We start from the raw sequence: 14,506 nt of genomic DNA, 5'->3' as shown, positions 1-14,506 counted from the left end.
CGAGTCTTCTCATGCCAGCATGAATTCCTGTAATTTGTGGTGCAAGGTTGTGGTGGCGGTGGTATCCCTCTGAGGTTTACTGTAACTCCCATTTTGGCTTCAAGGTCGAACTTTTTGCTCCAGCTGAGCAAGAAGTGAAATTCCATCTTAAAACGGCCCTCAAGGCCTCCACAAACCTGCTGTGGATGGCTGCAACCTTCAGTGAGATGGTGGGTGTTTTTTTTTATTTGTGTGTGTGTGTGTGTGTGTGTGTGTGTGTGTGTGTGTGTGTGTGTGTGTGTGTGTGTGTGTGTGTGTGTGTGTGTGTGTGTGTGTGTGTGTGTGTGTGTGTGTGTGTGTGTGTGTGTGTGTGTGTGTGCGCACCATTGTCACTGCTCCGAATGCCACTGGTTTCAAGCTGCTCACAAAGAAAAAAACAAACTCTTGCAGTCGATTACAAAAGTGAAAAGAAGAATTCACAAACACAACATACTGTAAATGTGGACAGCTGGCTACAAACCCAAAAGGGCACGATCTCGATCCAACAGGTGTCAAAGTGTGGAAACTATAGAGACTTGTAGTGCTGGACGACGCCCTACAAAGCTGGTCACCGCGAAGCTCAATGTGACTTCGGCAACATCAACATATGAGCAGGCTTGTTGGATTTGAAAGACCATTTCAGGTGAAAAGCAAGGATGTCGTCAACGGCTACATCTTCCAGCTCCAATCGACAGAAACTCAGGTTAGTGCAGTCGGTCACTGAATGGGATGGGCTCAGAGACGTTTTCATGGTTAAAGAAGTCACATGTAAAATTTCAATTTGAAAGGTTTCAGATTTCTTATTTAAACTTCTTCGGCTCTGCTGCTCTCATTTGCCGCTGAAGTGTGTAGCGTCGCGTTGAGATCTGAGGAGTTCAATCTGCTTTCAGAATAAATGTCGCTGATGCCCAGGGATTCAACCCATTCAGCAGCACTGCGGCGTTGACGCACTCCTCTTTGAAACCTGATATGACTTGAGCGCTTGTTGGATGGCGTCATTGTTTTGTAGCTGATGCAATGTTATATAAGAAAAATGCAATCTTGGTCCACGTATGTTTGTTAAGGAAAAGCATCACTCTCTACCATGTATGCAACCTTACACCTCAACTCCATTAAGGGTAAATGATTTTAAAAATTAATTACAAAAGTCTTAAAAAAAACCAATGTATATTTGAATAATCTTAATAAACTATAAACAAGTTAAATAAATAAGTGTTTTTTCAATATTATGCCCAACCCCCCTTTTTATTTGTAATGCCTAACCCAAATTACAATGAAATCCCCTAAAACACATCCTCCTTTTGCGCCTTGTGTTTTCTCTTTAATCGTTTTGCATCCATGATTACAACCAAATGATGTGCTCTGGTGAATCTGCTGAATCTGCTGAAAATTCTGAACTAATTTTGGCCACAGTGTTTCTCTTCAGGGCAAAGTTGGTGAGAACCTGTTGCTTGTCATGGCACCGACACTCTGCACAACTTCAGCATTTTCACAAAAAGTCTCACGATATGGTAAAACAAAAGTAGGGTGAACAGCGAATGCTTTCACATCAGCTTCAAGTGGTTCATTTCATTTCATTTTTTTAAGTTCAGTGAACCCTTCCCACTCAATGAATGGAGAGTGATGACGACTCAATATATATATTGGCAGTAATCTTCAACCTCTATTCACAATATCTCAGTCGTAAAGGTGAACTGAGGTGCTTAGAAATTACTCCGTACTATATAGGGATTTTGTAGTTCACATCCAATCACAAGACTACTAACAAATAACCCAAACAGTATTGTATTTCTATATTTTGATACGTTTTCCATTTCTTTTTCCATTTTACAGAGTTGTTACAGTCTCATAATAATAGATTTTGGACTACGGTGAAATCTTTCTTTAAACATGTACAGAATGGCAGCTCTTGAAACATACTGATATGATAAATGAAATCTACATTTTTTTTTCTCCAACATTTGAAATACATACATGTACAGCATATATCACACATATATATATGGACAGAGTTCAGAGTGCGATCTGTGATCGTTGACTTGTGCTGCTTTGTCTCAAGTGAGCGAATGCTCTGCTCCCAAATGCTTCTCCTTTGGATGTTTAAGGCAAAGAGGGAATACAGTGGGGCGCATTGATGACTCGGCGTGACTTCAACACAAGGGCAAACACTCGTCTCCATTGAGATCTCCATAATCATTTAGTCTTAGTCCTTCGGTGCTGCGAATATGAGGCAGAGGACCCACTCAGGCTCAGGACAACAAGGCAGAGTTGACGAGTGTAGGAAAGGTGCTTCCGAGGATCTTTGTGGAATAGTCTGCAATCCCAGTATTTCTGAATCTTTAATTTCTTAAATGTTAACTAATCTGCTGTAGCTTCTTTCTTTGCTTGCGTTAATGAACCAGTAAAACTACTGGAAAAATGTATCATACAGTTAGCATTTTTTCTCAAGTTTACCATAACGGAACAATAAAAAACAAAAAAAACCAAAACAAAATCAACCCCATATACTGAAAACTGACCAGATTATTATAAATAAAAGTAGATATAACTTTAATATCACTCAGAGCAGCAAACTGTCCATGTTGGTACCAAATAATACAGCTCTGATAAATATGTACAGACACAAACACACACAATCCAAATGTGGGTCATCATTTATGTCATGTAGAAAAAAATAGTCATTTTTTAAAATCCTTTCTTCATAACGTTCCTGGACTGCTCTTTTCCTCCAAGGAGAACATTTTGTGAGCTTAGTCACCTTGGCTGTTTCTTCAGCTGGGAATGTGCCAGTCAATGTTTTGGGTAAAGTGTTCGCTATTATACGTTAGTCTCCAGCCCGTTCATGTCAATAGAGCAGTGGTCTTTGTCCCTGTGGTCTCTCTTGTGATGAGAGGAGTGACCGTGCTTCTTTTTCTCGGCTGGCCGAATCCCCTCCTCCAGCTGCATGAGACGAGCCACATCTGGGGAGAGGTGGTCCTGCTTGCTGCCCGGCGGGGGAGCCTGGTAGCAGCCATTTTTCTGGTTCTGATAGGTCATCATCTGCTGGATGCTTATCATGGGTTTAGTTTCACATATCAGAGGCACCTAAGAAACAGGAATGGAGAAGAGTGTCTCACAATCAAATACTCCAGTACTTTGCGCAAGAATTTGACCTCAATTACAGCACTGTTGTAATTAACCTTCCATACCACACTGCTGATTGTTTTAACCTCACAGGTTTGTGGGTGGCTGAGTTCAAGATGAGAGACATTACATGGCTCAATTTACATCGAGAGTGCCACGGAAGACAGAAAGATTAGTGTTTTAGGTGTTAACAGCTTTTCTGAAGATATAATCGGCAGAACGTTTGAAGGATTTATCCATGAAACTATCATCCGCTAACTTCTTTCATCTCTGTGTTGCTCGGCCACCGTGAGTTACCTAGTGTGACCACGAACTGAGGTACATCTAATGGTGCATATCATCCTTTTGAGTAAACTGTCATGAAGTATTACAGGTTTACAAGAATGAAAACGGGCACAAACTTATCGTTGTGCACACCCACTCAGGACTGTGTGTGAGAAACCAAGTTTGCCTTCATTAACATGAAATATACTGAGTACTGGGAGTTTTTGCTCATACAATGCTGTCATGCAATGTGATGTAGAATGTGTGCAAACGTTTGTTTATGAATGCACATTTATTTTCATGTTTGAAATGGAGCAGCAAGGCAAGGCGGCTCAGTGAACGCGATGTGCAATGTATCTGGGAAAGCCTGCAATTAGCATGATTCATGCAAGACCAAAGTAAATCAGGCCTATTATTCTCCTCTTCTGGCCTGAACCCCATGCTCATATGAACTCGCCCTCTTTAGCTCATTAAGCAATTAGGAAGCAAAAACATGGGACTCTGCTCATTACCCAGCATTTGTTTGATATCTTCATCTGAAGATTGTCATGTACTGTCCATTTAGCCTTTCTTCTGCTGGTGGCAACTACTAAACCACATGCAGCCACATCAAAGACATAAACATACGAATACAAATGAGTAGGACGTTATATGACTTCTTACGTGCAAAGGCACATTTTTGCACGCAGTCCATCGGTCAAGATAAGTTTACAGACGCGGAGAAATGGTGGATTGTGATTTATTGATGGAGCCTTGGATGCTCTCACCTGTTCTCCTTCTTTGACAAAATCTTTTCTGCAGATATGAGCCATGATCCCCGTGGCCAAAGCGTCGCCCATCACGTTGACCATGGTCCTGAATCGATCCCTTGGGAACAGAGTTAAAAGTCATGCACGGTGTGAAGGCACACGGGGAAGAAAAATGTTTCCCTCTTTATCACAGCAAATTATGGAGGCCTGCAGAGAGTTGCTGACTCACTGGGATAAATTTAGTGCACACCAACAATGCATAAAGTGGAGTATGCGTAGGAAGCTGTTGACCAGCGATGGAAGACGTTTGCTAAATGTCCAAATAATTTCAGTAAATGGCAAAATGCGGTTGCAGTATTTCATAAATGGAAAAAAAAAAAGAACTTTTACTCACAGAGCCCAGTCAACTGCGATGATTAGTGTGATGTCATCGGTGGGCAGGCCCACGGAGGTCAACACGATCACCATGGTAACGAGTCCGGCCTGTGGGATCCCGGCTGCACCGATGCTGGCGGCCGTGGCGGTGATGCTGTGGGGAAAGGAGCAGGGTACATTTATCATTTCGGGATATACAGGAAGTATCAAGACTCAGAGGATCTGGAGGAATAAGTGGATCTATGATTAAATATGGCTTTGACAAACTCATATATTAAGTGTTTCTGCCTTCTACAGCATTTCTCAGAGCAATGTGGTATTATTTTTGCAAGATACAACAATCTGCAGAAAAGTTCTTCATTGGCAAACTAAAATGTAACTTTATATATGTTAAGAAGATATTTGTCATTTAACATTTTTAGATGGAGATATGTGAATGTCAAGAAGGTTCAGTGTTGTAGGTTTTATATAAAGGACTATGAATCATGGGAATCAGAGTTGTCGTTTGAGAATGCTGTTTGATTGGTATGGAGGTTTAACTATTTAGTTGAGCTCTCTCTTCTCTCCAATTCAACATAGGAGTTTTAGTGATTCTGGCTCTAAATGTTAGATTAGATGTAATGTCCAAGTATTGCAGACAGGGAGTCTCTGAGAGTCTGCTCACGACCTTCCACCAGAAGGTCATACAGTCCTTTCAAAGCCTTTGGATTAGGGTTCAATTTCAGGATGAAGCTTTTCTCTCAAGAGTTTTCTCTTCCTCCCTGAACATGTGTGGGTTTTTCCCCATCGTCACCTCCCATCCGCGATAGGTGTTGCTTTTGTGCGAAGCGAATGTTTGTCTGCCTCTTGGTGTTGGCATTAAGAGGTTTGTGGATTTACACTCATGTCAAAGTGGAAAATATGTTGTTTCATAATCCTTTCTATAACCCCCCGCCCCCCTCTCGCCGCCACCTCCCAGTCACTTTTCCAGTATCTCAGTATTACGGCTTCCGAGGAAAACAAAAATGCCAGAAGGATTCCTGGGACACATTTGAAGCAAACATAGAAAAACCGGGCTGATGTTTTTCCGGCTCGATGGGCCCGCGGCGGCAGGGGGGTGAAGTTAGGTTATCATGCAGATGGAGCAGCTTGCTGGTCAGCAGCCAAACGGCACGGGAACAGGGCGCAGAGAGGGAAAAATTATTATAATTCTGGCGTGACAAGGGAGATGAGTAATACAGGTCATATGGGTTTTACCGCCAAAGGATTATACGGGATGGTGCACAGTCTGTGGTCATGAGGAGAGGTCCATTCTTAATGTTATTACATTTGGACACGTCATCCATTCAGAGGAGGGATTGGACTTTTTTCCCCTGTCCTGGGATGAGGGGCTTGTCTACCTTCGCTCAAACACTATAAAGTTGTGGTGTTGCTGTGAGGATGTTTGGCTGTTTATGTTTTTGCCTGCCTTTCTGTCTGTCTGTCTTCAGCTCCGGAGCTTCCAGACTGGTTTAGCAGAAATCAGATCAGACTAAGAAGCTCATATGAGGCATAATCTGTGTGACATTTACATATATGTGTATCTAGTAAATCCCATAATATTTTCATTAATTCAGAATTAAACTCTATGTGTGACGTTAAATTAATTCACATGTTGCTCTTAAAATAGCACAAGTATGCCCCTGTAACACTTTGACCCAGATGGATTTTTGTCCTTTGGTTTCATTTTGAAGTGTTTCTTCTTCATTTGAGGTAAAAATCTCAGGAGAAATACAGTAAGGTGACGTTAAGGAACCGAGGGTACAATACATCCAAATGCCTTGAATTAGATATATCACCACCTCTGTGCCAGATAGAAAAGTATTGAGTGGGCCCAGCTGATTGAGATCTTTGATCAGGAGAAAATAGACTTTGAAGAAGCTTCGATATCACATGCTGCTCAAGTGTTTTCTTCCACTGCACATTGATCTGTTTTCTATATCACTTCAGTTGGTGGTGAAGTGCAGTCAATAAATCACATCTATGAGCAATTTCATCATCACTGAAACCTGAAACACAGTAACAGCGAAGCCCGGGGGGGTGGGGGGGTGGGGGTAATCTGCATTTGTGATAAAAGTACTAACTATTACTTCCCTTCCAATATAAATGTTAACTCTTCTGCTGAACTTCTATATGTAAAGATAACCAGTTAAACAACTCCATCTTAGACAATCAAAAGCAATGACAAAGTGGGCTGCTGTGGTCCAGTAAAGCTCAAGTGTGATTCTGGGTTGAGGGTCACTCCATGTAGAACTTGCATGCTCTGTTGCTCCTGTTTGTGCAGGTTTTCTCTAAGGCAACGTGGCTTTCTCCCACAACTCACAATCTTTAGAAATAAATAAGTAGTGTTAATAGGTTTGGGAGATTGTCTGTGTGAGTATCTCTGTTTATTAACCTTACAACAGACTGGCCTTCATGCCTTTCGGGCAATTTTAGCCTGGATAAAGTGGGTGAAGAAGATAAAGGGATGAGGCATTGTAATCGGTCTGAAGTACAAAATTACTCATTACATAGATGAATGCATGATGGGATCATGAAACACACTGGACTATACGGGTGATTGGAAACATGAGTCACATGAGTCATCCTTCACAAAAATCCCAATGTGGACTGAGCATTTGAACTTGCCACTGAGCAAATCTGTCAAGGATGAGGGCCATTTATCATGACGTACTCTACTGGTTCCTTTAAACGTCCTAAATGAAAACTAAAGTTTCCTTTTGAACTTGTGAGGAAAAATATTTTTATCCTGATGGGACAGATTCATGGGACATGGAGGTTCACCAAAAGGTTTGACGAAATTGAAAACGCTGTGAGAGGCATAGACAATTTTGGACACGGTACAGCATTATCGATCAAACGGGATGATGTCTTTTAGAGGAATACTAATTCATATCTGCAGTAGAGATGTCGATGTGGAAATTGAATGGCAAAGAGCACTTAATCTGTGGTGGTCTTTGGGTGACTCATCACCTCTGTGTGTCTCCAATGAGTTCATCAGAAAGCGAAATGAAAAGGAAAAGTTTTGACTTGTTTAAGAAGAGAGATTACACAAGCGAACCATGAACACTACACAGAAGCTGTATGAGTTATATCGGACCGAAGAACCACAAAAACCCTGCTGACGTTTACTTGACCTTATGAATTATTCCAACAATATTACCTGATGGTGATGATCTGTCCAAAGTCCAGCTCATAGTTATTGACTTGTGCGATGAAGATGGCGGCGACGGCCTCGTACAGCGCAGTGCCGTCCATGTTGATGGTGGCCCCGACTGGCAGTACGAAGCGGATGATGCGTCTGTCGATGTGGTTGTTCTCAAGGAGGCACTTAAAGGTGATAGGCAGAGTGGCAGAGCTGGCAACAAATGGTACATTAAAAATAGGTCACAAGTGTCTTCAGAGACAACATATGTTATATGACAAAATCCTATCGTATAACATCCTGTCTATTTTAGTGTACATGAACCATAAAAGAGATTTCACATGAAATTTGACCCGTTAGACGTTTTTGTAATACAGTTTTTTTCCCCCTACACATACAATAATAACCTCTTTTCTTAGTTTTACCTTATGCTTACAAACCTAACCAGTGTTGAAAGTAGTAAAGTCTTTATTCAATGTGTATTTAAGATGGTCATGAGACTCGTAATTCACATGTACAGGCTAGGATAAGGCTAATAGGACCCCCCCCCCCCCCAAACATGTAATGATGAGAATCGCTACATACAAGTTGAATATTGTGTTTACATGTGGTTATGGTCCAATTTTACCTTGAAGAAGTGGCCAAGGAGATGAGAAGGGCCTGAAGAATGCCTCTGATATAAACTATGGGGCTCTTCTTGGTGATGAAGAAGTACATGGCCGGCAGAATGAATAACCCGTGTAGGACCAGGCCCATTACCACTGTGATGGCATAAAAGCCCAGCTTCTTCCCCATTGCTGAGGGGTCATCCATTTCTAAGATCTTTCCAGCAACCAGGAACACAATACCAAAGGGAAAATACCTGCAAGTAATTGAAAGGGTGAGAAAAATAAAGTATTAGTCCTGAGTATGCTGTCAAGTACAAATGTAACAAGCTATGTATTCACACTGGCCCCACAGTGGTGCAGTTCAAATAGGTGTAGTACCTACTTGCATGCATGGGCTTTTTACAAGTCACTTCCCACTCTCAGTCTCAAAACAGTGAATTCTGCACAAGACATCATTTTGTCTTTTCCATATGGTCTTTGTTGCATGCTTGCATTTCACGGTGTCTCCTCAAGTTTTGACATGCTTTCAACTTTTTTTTCTCTTTTTACATTTCTTGAATTGGGGCAATAGAAATCGTTTAAATTCTCAAACTTGATAGTCAATGGGCCAGAGGCCAATTTTTCACGAAGTGATACCATCTGGGTGGGTAAAGGCTATCATATATTTTCTGAAAGGTGTCTCAGGTGTCTGAAAATGCATGATAACCTTTTCAACTTGGCAGCTTTTAGACATTACAGCTTGGCAAAGATCGGAAACTACAAGGTATATTACACATTTCCTGAAAGTCCGTAGCCTTGTCTTCAAGATTACATTACTTTTGGAGCTATAAAATATATGTGGTGGTATCTAGAGCATGTTAAATCTAGTCATATGCTCAATTTTGCGCGATATTTGACATTGACCTTGACCTCAGAGCATGACCTTGATCTCTAATGATAGAGTGCCAAAAATGAATTCTCCATATGAAGTATGTCAACATTTATTGCAAATGAATGTCACTTTTGTATGCTGAGCTATTTTCTTTCACAATTTCCGAGCTGTAAATTGTAAAACCTACCAAGTTGAAAAGGTTATAATGCATTTTCAGACACCTGATACTTTTAGCTTTCAGAAAATATATGGTAGCCTTTGCCCACCCAAATGGGACAATATTGACCTCTGGCCCATGGACTATGAGTGTTTGTGAGCATTCCTCAATGTCTTGAAGCATTCTTAGGAACATCGCGGAATTTAAATATCCCACTTCCAAGTCATTAAATGTGTGCAATATAAAAAGAGGAAGTGGTCGCTGTAATTACATTTAAAGCAATTATTTCATGTGATTAAACTTTAAATTAACATAATGAAATCACTGTGTGATAATCTCAACAACATCTTTATGGTTGTCGCCGTGATGAGGAAGTAATATAGAAATGTCTACCTAATTAAGTTGGTACCTAAAAGTAATGAGAATGAAGGTCTTCTTCATTCTCTGTTGGCAACCGCTATCATTCTGACATGAAATTAATATTGGCCTGCTGAGCCTACTGGGGTGCCGTACAAGCCTATAGCTCTGGGACCGGTATGTCATGGAGGGAAAAAAAGCTGAATGGGCAGAAACAGTTACTGAGCAAGGCAGGGATCATGAATCTTCAGACTCAATGTAAAAGCAGTCCTTAAATGCAAGTGCAAAGTTTTTTTTAAAATTTCCATTAATAGAAGCACAAGCTATGCTATTCATGTGTTTGTATTTGAAATTAGTTGCAGGTTGCTATGAAAGAAATGTGCTCACCAAATAACAATGGCAACAATCTTCAAAACCGCCTCATTCAAGCTCTGGCAGAAGTTGACCAAGGCGCTTCCATTGGGTCCCATTCTTCCCAGCATGATTCCTGTATTGGAAAAACAAACCCAGATAAGATAAGATAAGCCTTTATTGATCTCACAATGGAGAAATGTACTTGTTACATTCAGCTCTTAAGGACACTCATGAGTAGGAAAGACAAGAAATGTGCAAAGAGTTGGATAAGAATAGAGGTATCAGAACACAAATCACAACACATATAACCTATGTAATACGCACAAATGATAAATGTTGCGATTATCAACCATACACCTATTAAACATGCAAAATCAAAATTTTCGAGAATGAAATCACATATGAATTCAATTACATCCCGATAGATATTCAAGCGTGTGTGCAGGGGTCACGTAGAAACACCTACCCATTGTTGCAGAGAAAATGACTATCCCCAACACGTTCATGCCTTCACTGGTGCCAGGCGACGTCTTCATGATGACGTCCGGAGGTGGTGTGAGATCCAGGGAGAAGTTCTGGACGTCGGTGCCGTTGTCATCCTGTATGCCGTAGATGTAGACCCTTCGTGTGGTGGTCTCATCCAGGAGCTGGGCTACCGTTGGTTTGGGGATAAGTTCGGGGACTCGCTGGGTTCGATACTTGAAACCAAAACAGATGCCCTCAACATCAGCACAATGATGACAATAGAGATGCTCAAAATCGGAGATTATTATGTCTGTAGGTACATATGGATAAATGCAGAAGGCCATTTAATATGCGTTTCCTGCACTGGTCGTGCAATAAAATGTTATAAAGGTCTACACAGGCATCACAACACTTCTTAGATGATAATGACCTCAGATGGTATTTGCTTGAATATATATATTTTTTAATCTTACCTGTTGGAAAGTCGCTTGAACCAAGTTGGCTGGAAACATGTTGCTGGGGAAGGAAAATTGAGACATATATAATTGTCCTTCATTGAATAATAGACGTGACTACTCAGTGCAATGTAAACACGCACTCGCATGCACGCTCACACAGTTGCAATACACGACCATGCAAAGAAAAAAGTATCCAGTGCTTTCAATGTAGATTATGTCCTTCTGTAATATTGAGGAGGGATGACGGATTGTGTGCTTTGTAAAAACAGTCTTAAGATAATGACATGGTTTTGCAGAAGGAAATGATGTATTCACCGCGAAGGCTTCGCAAAGAGAACCATACACATTAATAACTTAATGAGCACCACTCACATCCTATCCAAGCTGAAATGTAGAGGTTGCTCTGTTTACCAAGGGCAGCACTCACATGTTCACCGAACGAGAGATGATCAAGGAGGCAGCAAAAGGGAAGTTGAGCAATTAACAGATAAAGGGGGAAACAGTTTTATCTTGAAAGAAAAAAATAATGCAGTAATATGGAAAATTTCAGCTTATAATTGCTAAAAATGACCATCATCCTACAATTACATGTGAAACCAATCTTTTATTAACATTCAGAAATTGACTCACGCGGTGAAAAAGTGTGGCAACATGTCTCATCTAATCACATAATAGCATAATTCTTTTATGCCATTTGTTGGTATACATGCACACTTTGCCTTGCTTTTATTCCACTAAAAGACCACTACTTTTTGAACTCAAGGCATGGAGCATGTGATAAAGAAAGGAAAGTGTCAACAGTATAAAACTACACATGGACATTGATGATAGTTTAATTGGATGCATTCATGTCCTACTGCACTTCATCAATAGAGAAATTTAATTTCTCTTTAATGGAATCCCACACATCTGGATGATAGCCCCTGCACAAAGGAGGTGACCTGGCTATTTTAGACAACTATCGGCTTGTCTCTAAACTCTCTGCTCTGGGTAAGATACTTGAATCCCTGGTGAATGAACAACTAAAAGAGTTCTTATACTCAAATAATATTTTATCAGATTACCAGTCAGGCTTTAGGAAAGGGCACAGTACGGTCACAGCAGCCACAAAGGCTTTAAATGATTTTATTGTGTCACTGGACAAAAAACAACAGTGTGCAGCATTTTTATTGACCTTTCTAAGGCTTTTGACAGTCGATCATGACGTGCTGCTGCAGAGACTCCTGGACATTGGTCTAGAGCAACAAACTGTTCACTGGTTCCAAAATGATCTTTCCTGACGAACTCAGAGCGTTCAAATTGATGGCAGCACCTCCAAGTTACTTCCTGTGTCCAAAGGTGTTCCACAGGGGTCGGACCTCGGTCCATTGTTATTCTCAATTTATATCTTAAAGAAATAAAAGTGATGTTGTGCTTCTAATAATCCATGTATTATTGAAGTATGTATTTGTTTCCACAATACCATGACTCATTCCTATCTTTTCTCAGATGACGAACAGCGTCTGTCAGTCATCAAGGTCAGCGTTGCATTAGCTTGGTCTTTAAATCCTTCATGGACACATGAGCTCAAATCACAATGAGAAATCAAACAGCACATTCCATATGTAGAGGGATTAAAAGACATATTGTATTTTACAGCCTGTGCATTAATCAGAGAGATATTGAAAACATATGGTTCAGTTTGAGTGTGACTGGGTTTGCTGAAGGAAAAATATTTTGCACGGATTTGATCACTTAGTCATTCAGCAGCCTGTCCTGTGTCTAAGAAAGAGCAACGCAGGCTAATGACCCTGACCTCGGGGCGCCGAATACATCCACATATGCACATATTCATACATGATGGCATTCATTTACTCTTATCACACACACACACACACACACACACACACACACACACACACACACACACACACACACACACACACACACACACACACACACACACACACACACACACACACACACACACACACACACACACACACACACACACACACACACACACACACACACACACGTACGTCTGCAGACAGTTGGGCCCATTTGTGAGTGTACCGATATAGTATGCCTGCATGATAGATGAAGGCTGTAAAGAAGCTTTGCGAGATAATTCCAAAGCACAGCTGTGCTCTGCCACACTCACGCACGCACGCACACAGACACACACATACACATACACACACACACACGCACACAAAAAGTCACACTGTTAAATTTAATTTGGTTCTCAAAGTCTAATTTACTTTATATTCAATTTCTTCATAGAAATGACCAACTAAGGAGAAAATATGCTGAACGTTGAAATGTAGGCACCCCCCACCACCACCACCACCACCACCACCACCACAATTTTCAATGTTGGCTTATATCATTTCGGACTAACCAGCTTTCTAAATGACATCTTGCATCAGTGGAGTTCAAAGCTCAGCAGCTCTGGTGACTTCAGTCCAGTGACCAACCAACATGACTCACTGGCTTGCTTCTCACTACAGGCTTCACCCGGGTTTACCTCCAACACAACAACAGCATCCTTCAGCAACACTAATTCGATTAGCACAATTACCCACTGGCACATAAGGCACCAGGCTTTACACTCTGACCTCTAGCTTCCAGCCTGCTGCAGTATTCATGTGCACGCAAAGCAAGTCTAATACATCTTTGACCCACAGAACTGAAAGCAAGCGTCTGCAACGTTTGTCTTATAGAAATGTATATCCTTGTTGACTACACTGTAATAGAAAGGTGATTCAATGTTTGTTCTAAGTTTCTGATTACAAGATAAAAAGTTCAGCTATCACGAGCTGCATGAACATCCTTCAGTTTTATTAGTCGTTTCCAAATCCTCTTAAACTTATCCTGCGCGGCCACTCTAGGGGGAAACCGCCATGCAACACTGTGTCGCTTTTGTTTTAGTCCAACACAAACAAGATTAAAAACTCCAACAGCAATGCAGAGAAAACACATCGATTTACAGCATGAAAGCAATACATCTATGCTGCTCAGTTTCTGAGCATGAGCTCTTTTAAGGTTCATCCATGCACATAATACATGTATCAAGACGATATTGTGGGGGGGGGGGTAACATGCTACATAGACTCAGTGTCTCAAATTAGATATATAAAGTTTAACACATGGATGCATTTGTGTGAAGAGTCATTGCTGTGGTAATACTCATGCACTTCTCATTTGAACGATCTATTACTTTCTATACGAGCCCATCAACACGACAAACTATAAGATGTGGCGGGACCAACATGGCCGTCTCTTACCGAATAAGGTCCAGGAGAGCGTCTGCAGAGCTGGTCATCGGCTTTTTGCTTTCCTCTGAGTCTTCTTTCTGAGCCGCTCCGCCCGGGTGGATGATGTACACCATGACGATGCCCACAACCACCGCAACAAAGGTGGTCCAGAGGTAGTAGGAGATGGTCATGATGCCCAGGCGGCTGGAGCACTTCGCGTCCAGAGCAGCAAGACCAGACATTAAACTGGAAAAGTACAGAGTGCGTGGAAACCAACAAAGAAAATAGAAGATATAGTTAGAAAA

At 41.2% G+C, this 14,506-nt stretch overlaps 1 protein-coding gene across 1 annotated transcript in view; it reads right to left on the bottom strand.

Annotated features, from left to right (window-relative positions):
* Positions 1-2,835: 2,835 nt before the first annotated feature.
* Positions 2,836-14,506, bottom strand: part of slc1a7a (solute carrier family 1 member 7a) — a gene marked incomplete at both ends in the record, with an annotated part of 29,010 nt that continues 17,339 nt past the window's right edge. The window contains 9 exons of the mRNA XM_080503729.1: positions 2,836-3,102; positions 4,173-4,272; positions 4,549-4,683; positions 7,711-7,905; positions 8,321-8,554; positions 10,073-10,172; positions 10,506-10,737; positions 10,978-11,020; positions 14,232-14,447. Coding sequence (XP_080359855.1) covers positions 2,836-3,102; positions 4,173-4,272; positions 4,549-4,683; positions 7,711-7,905; positions 8,321-8,554; positions 10,073-10,172; positions 10,506-10,737; positions 10,978-11,020; positions 14,232-14,447 — 1,522 coding nt within the window. The remainder of the gene's footprint in view (positions 3,103-4,172; positions 4,273-4,548; positions 4,684-7,710; positions 7,906-8,320; positions 8,555-10,072; positions 10,173-10,505; positions 10,738-10,977; positions 11,021-14,231; positions 14,448-14,506) is intronic.

This window comes from Blennius ocellaris (genome assembly GCF_963422515.1).
Source record: "Blennius ocellaris genome assembly, chromosome: 10".
Taxonomy (NCBI): Eukaryota; Metazoa; Chordata; class Actinopteri; order Blenniiformes; family Blenniidae; genus Blennius; species Blennius ocellaris.
Note: the sequence above shows the minus strand (reverse complement) of the source record. Positions and strands in the feature narration are given on the sequence as shown.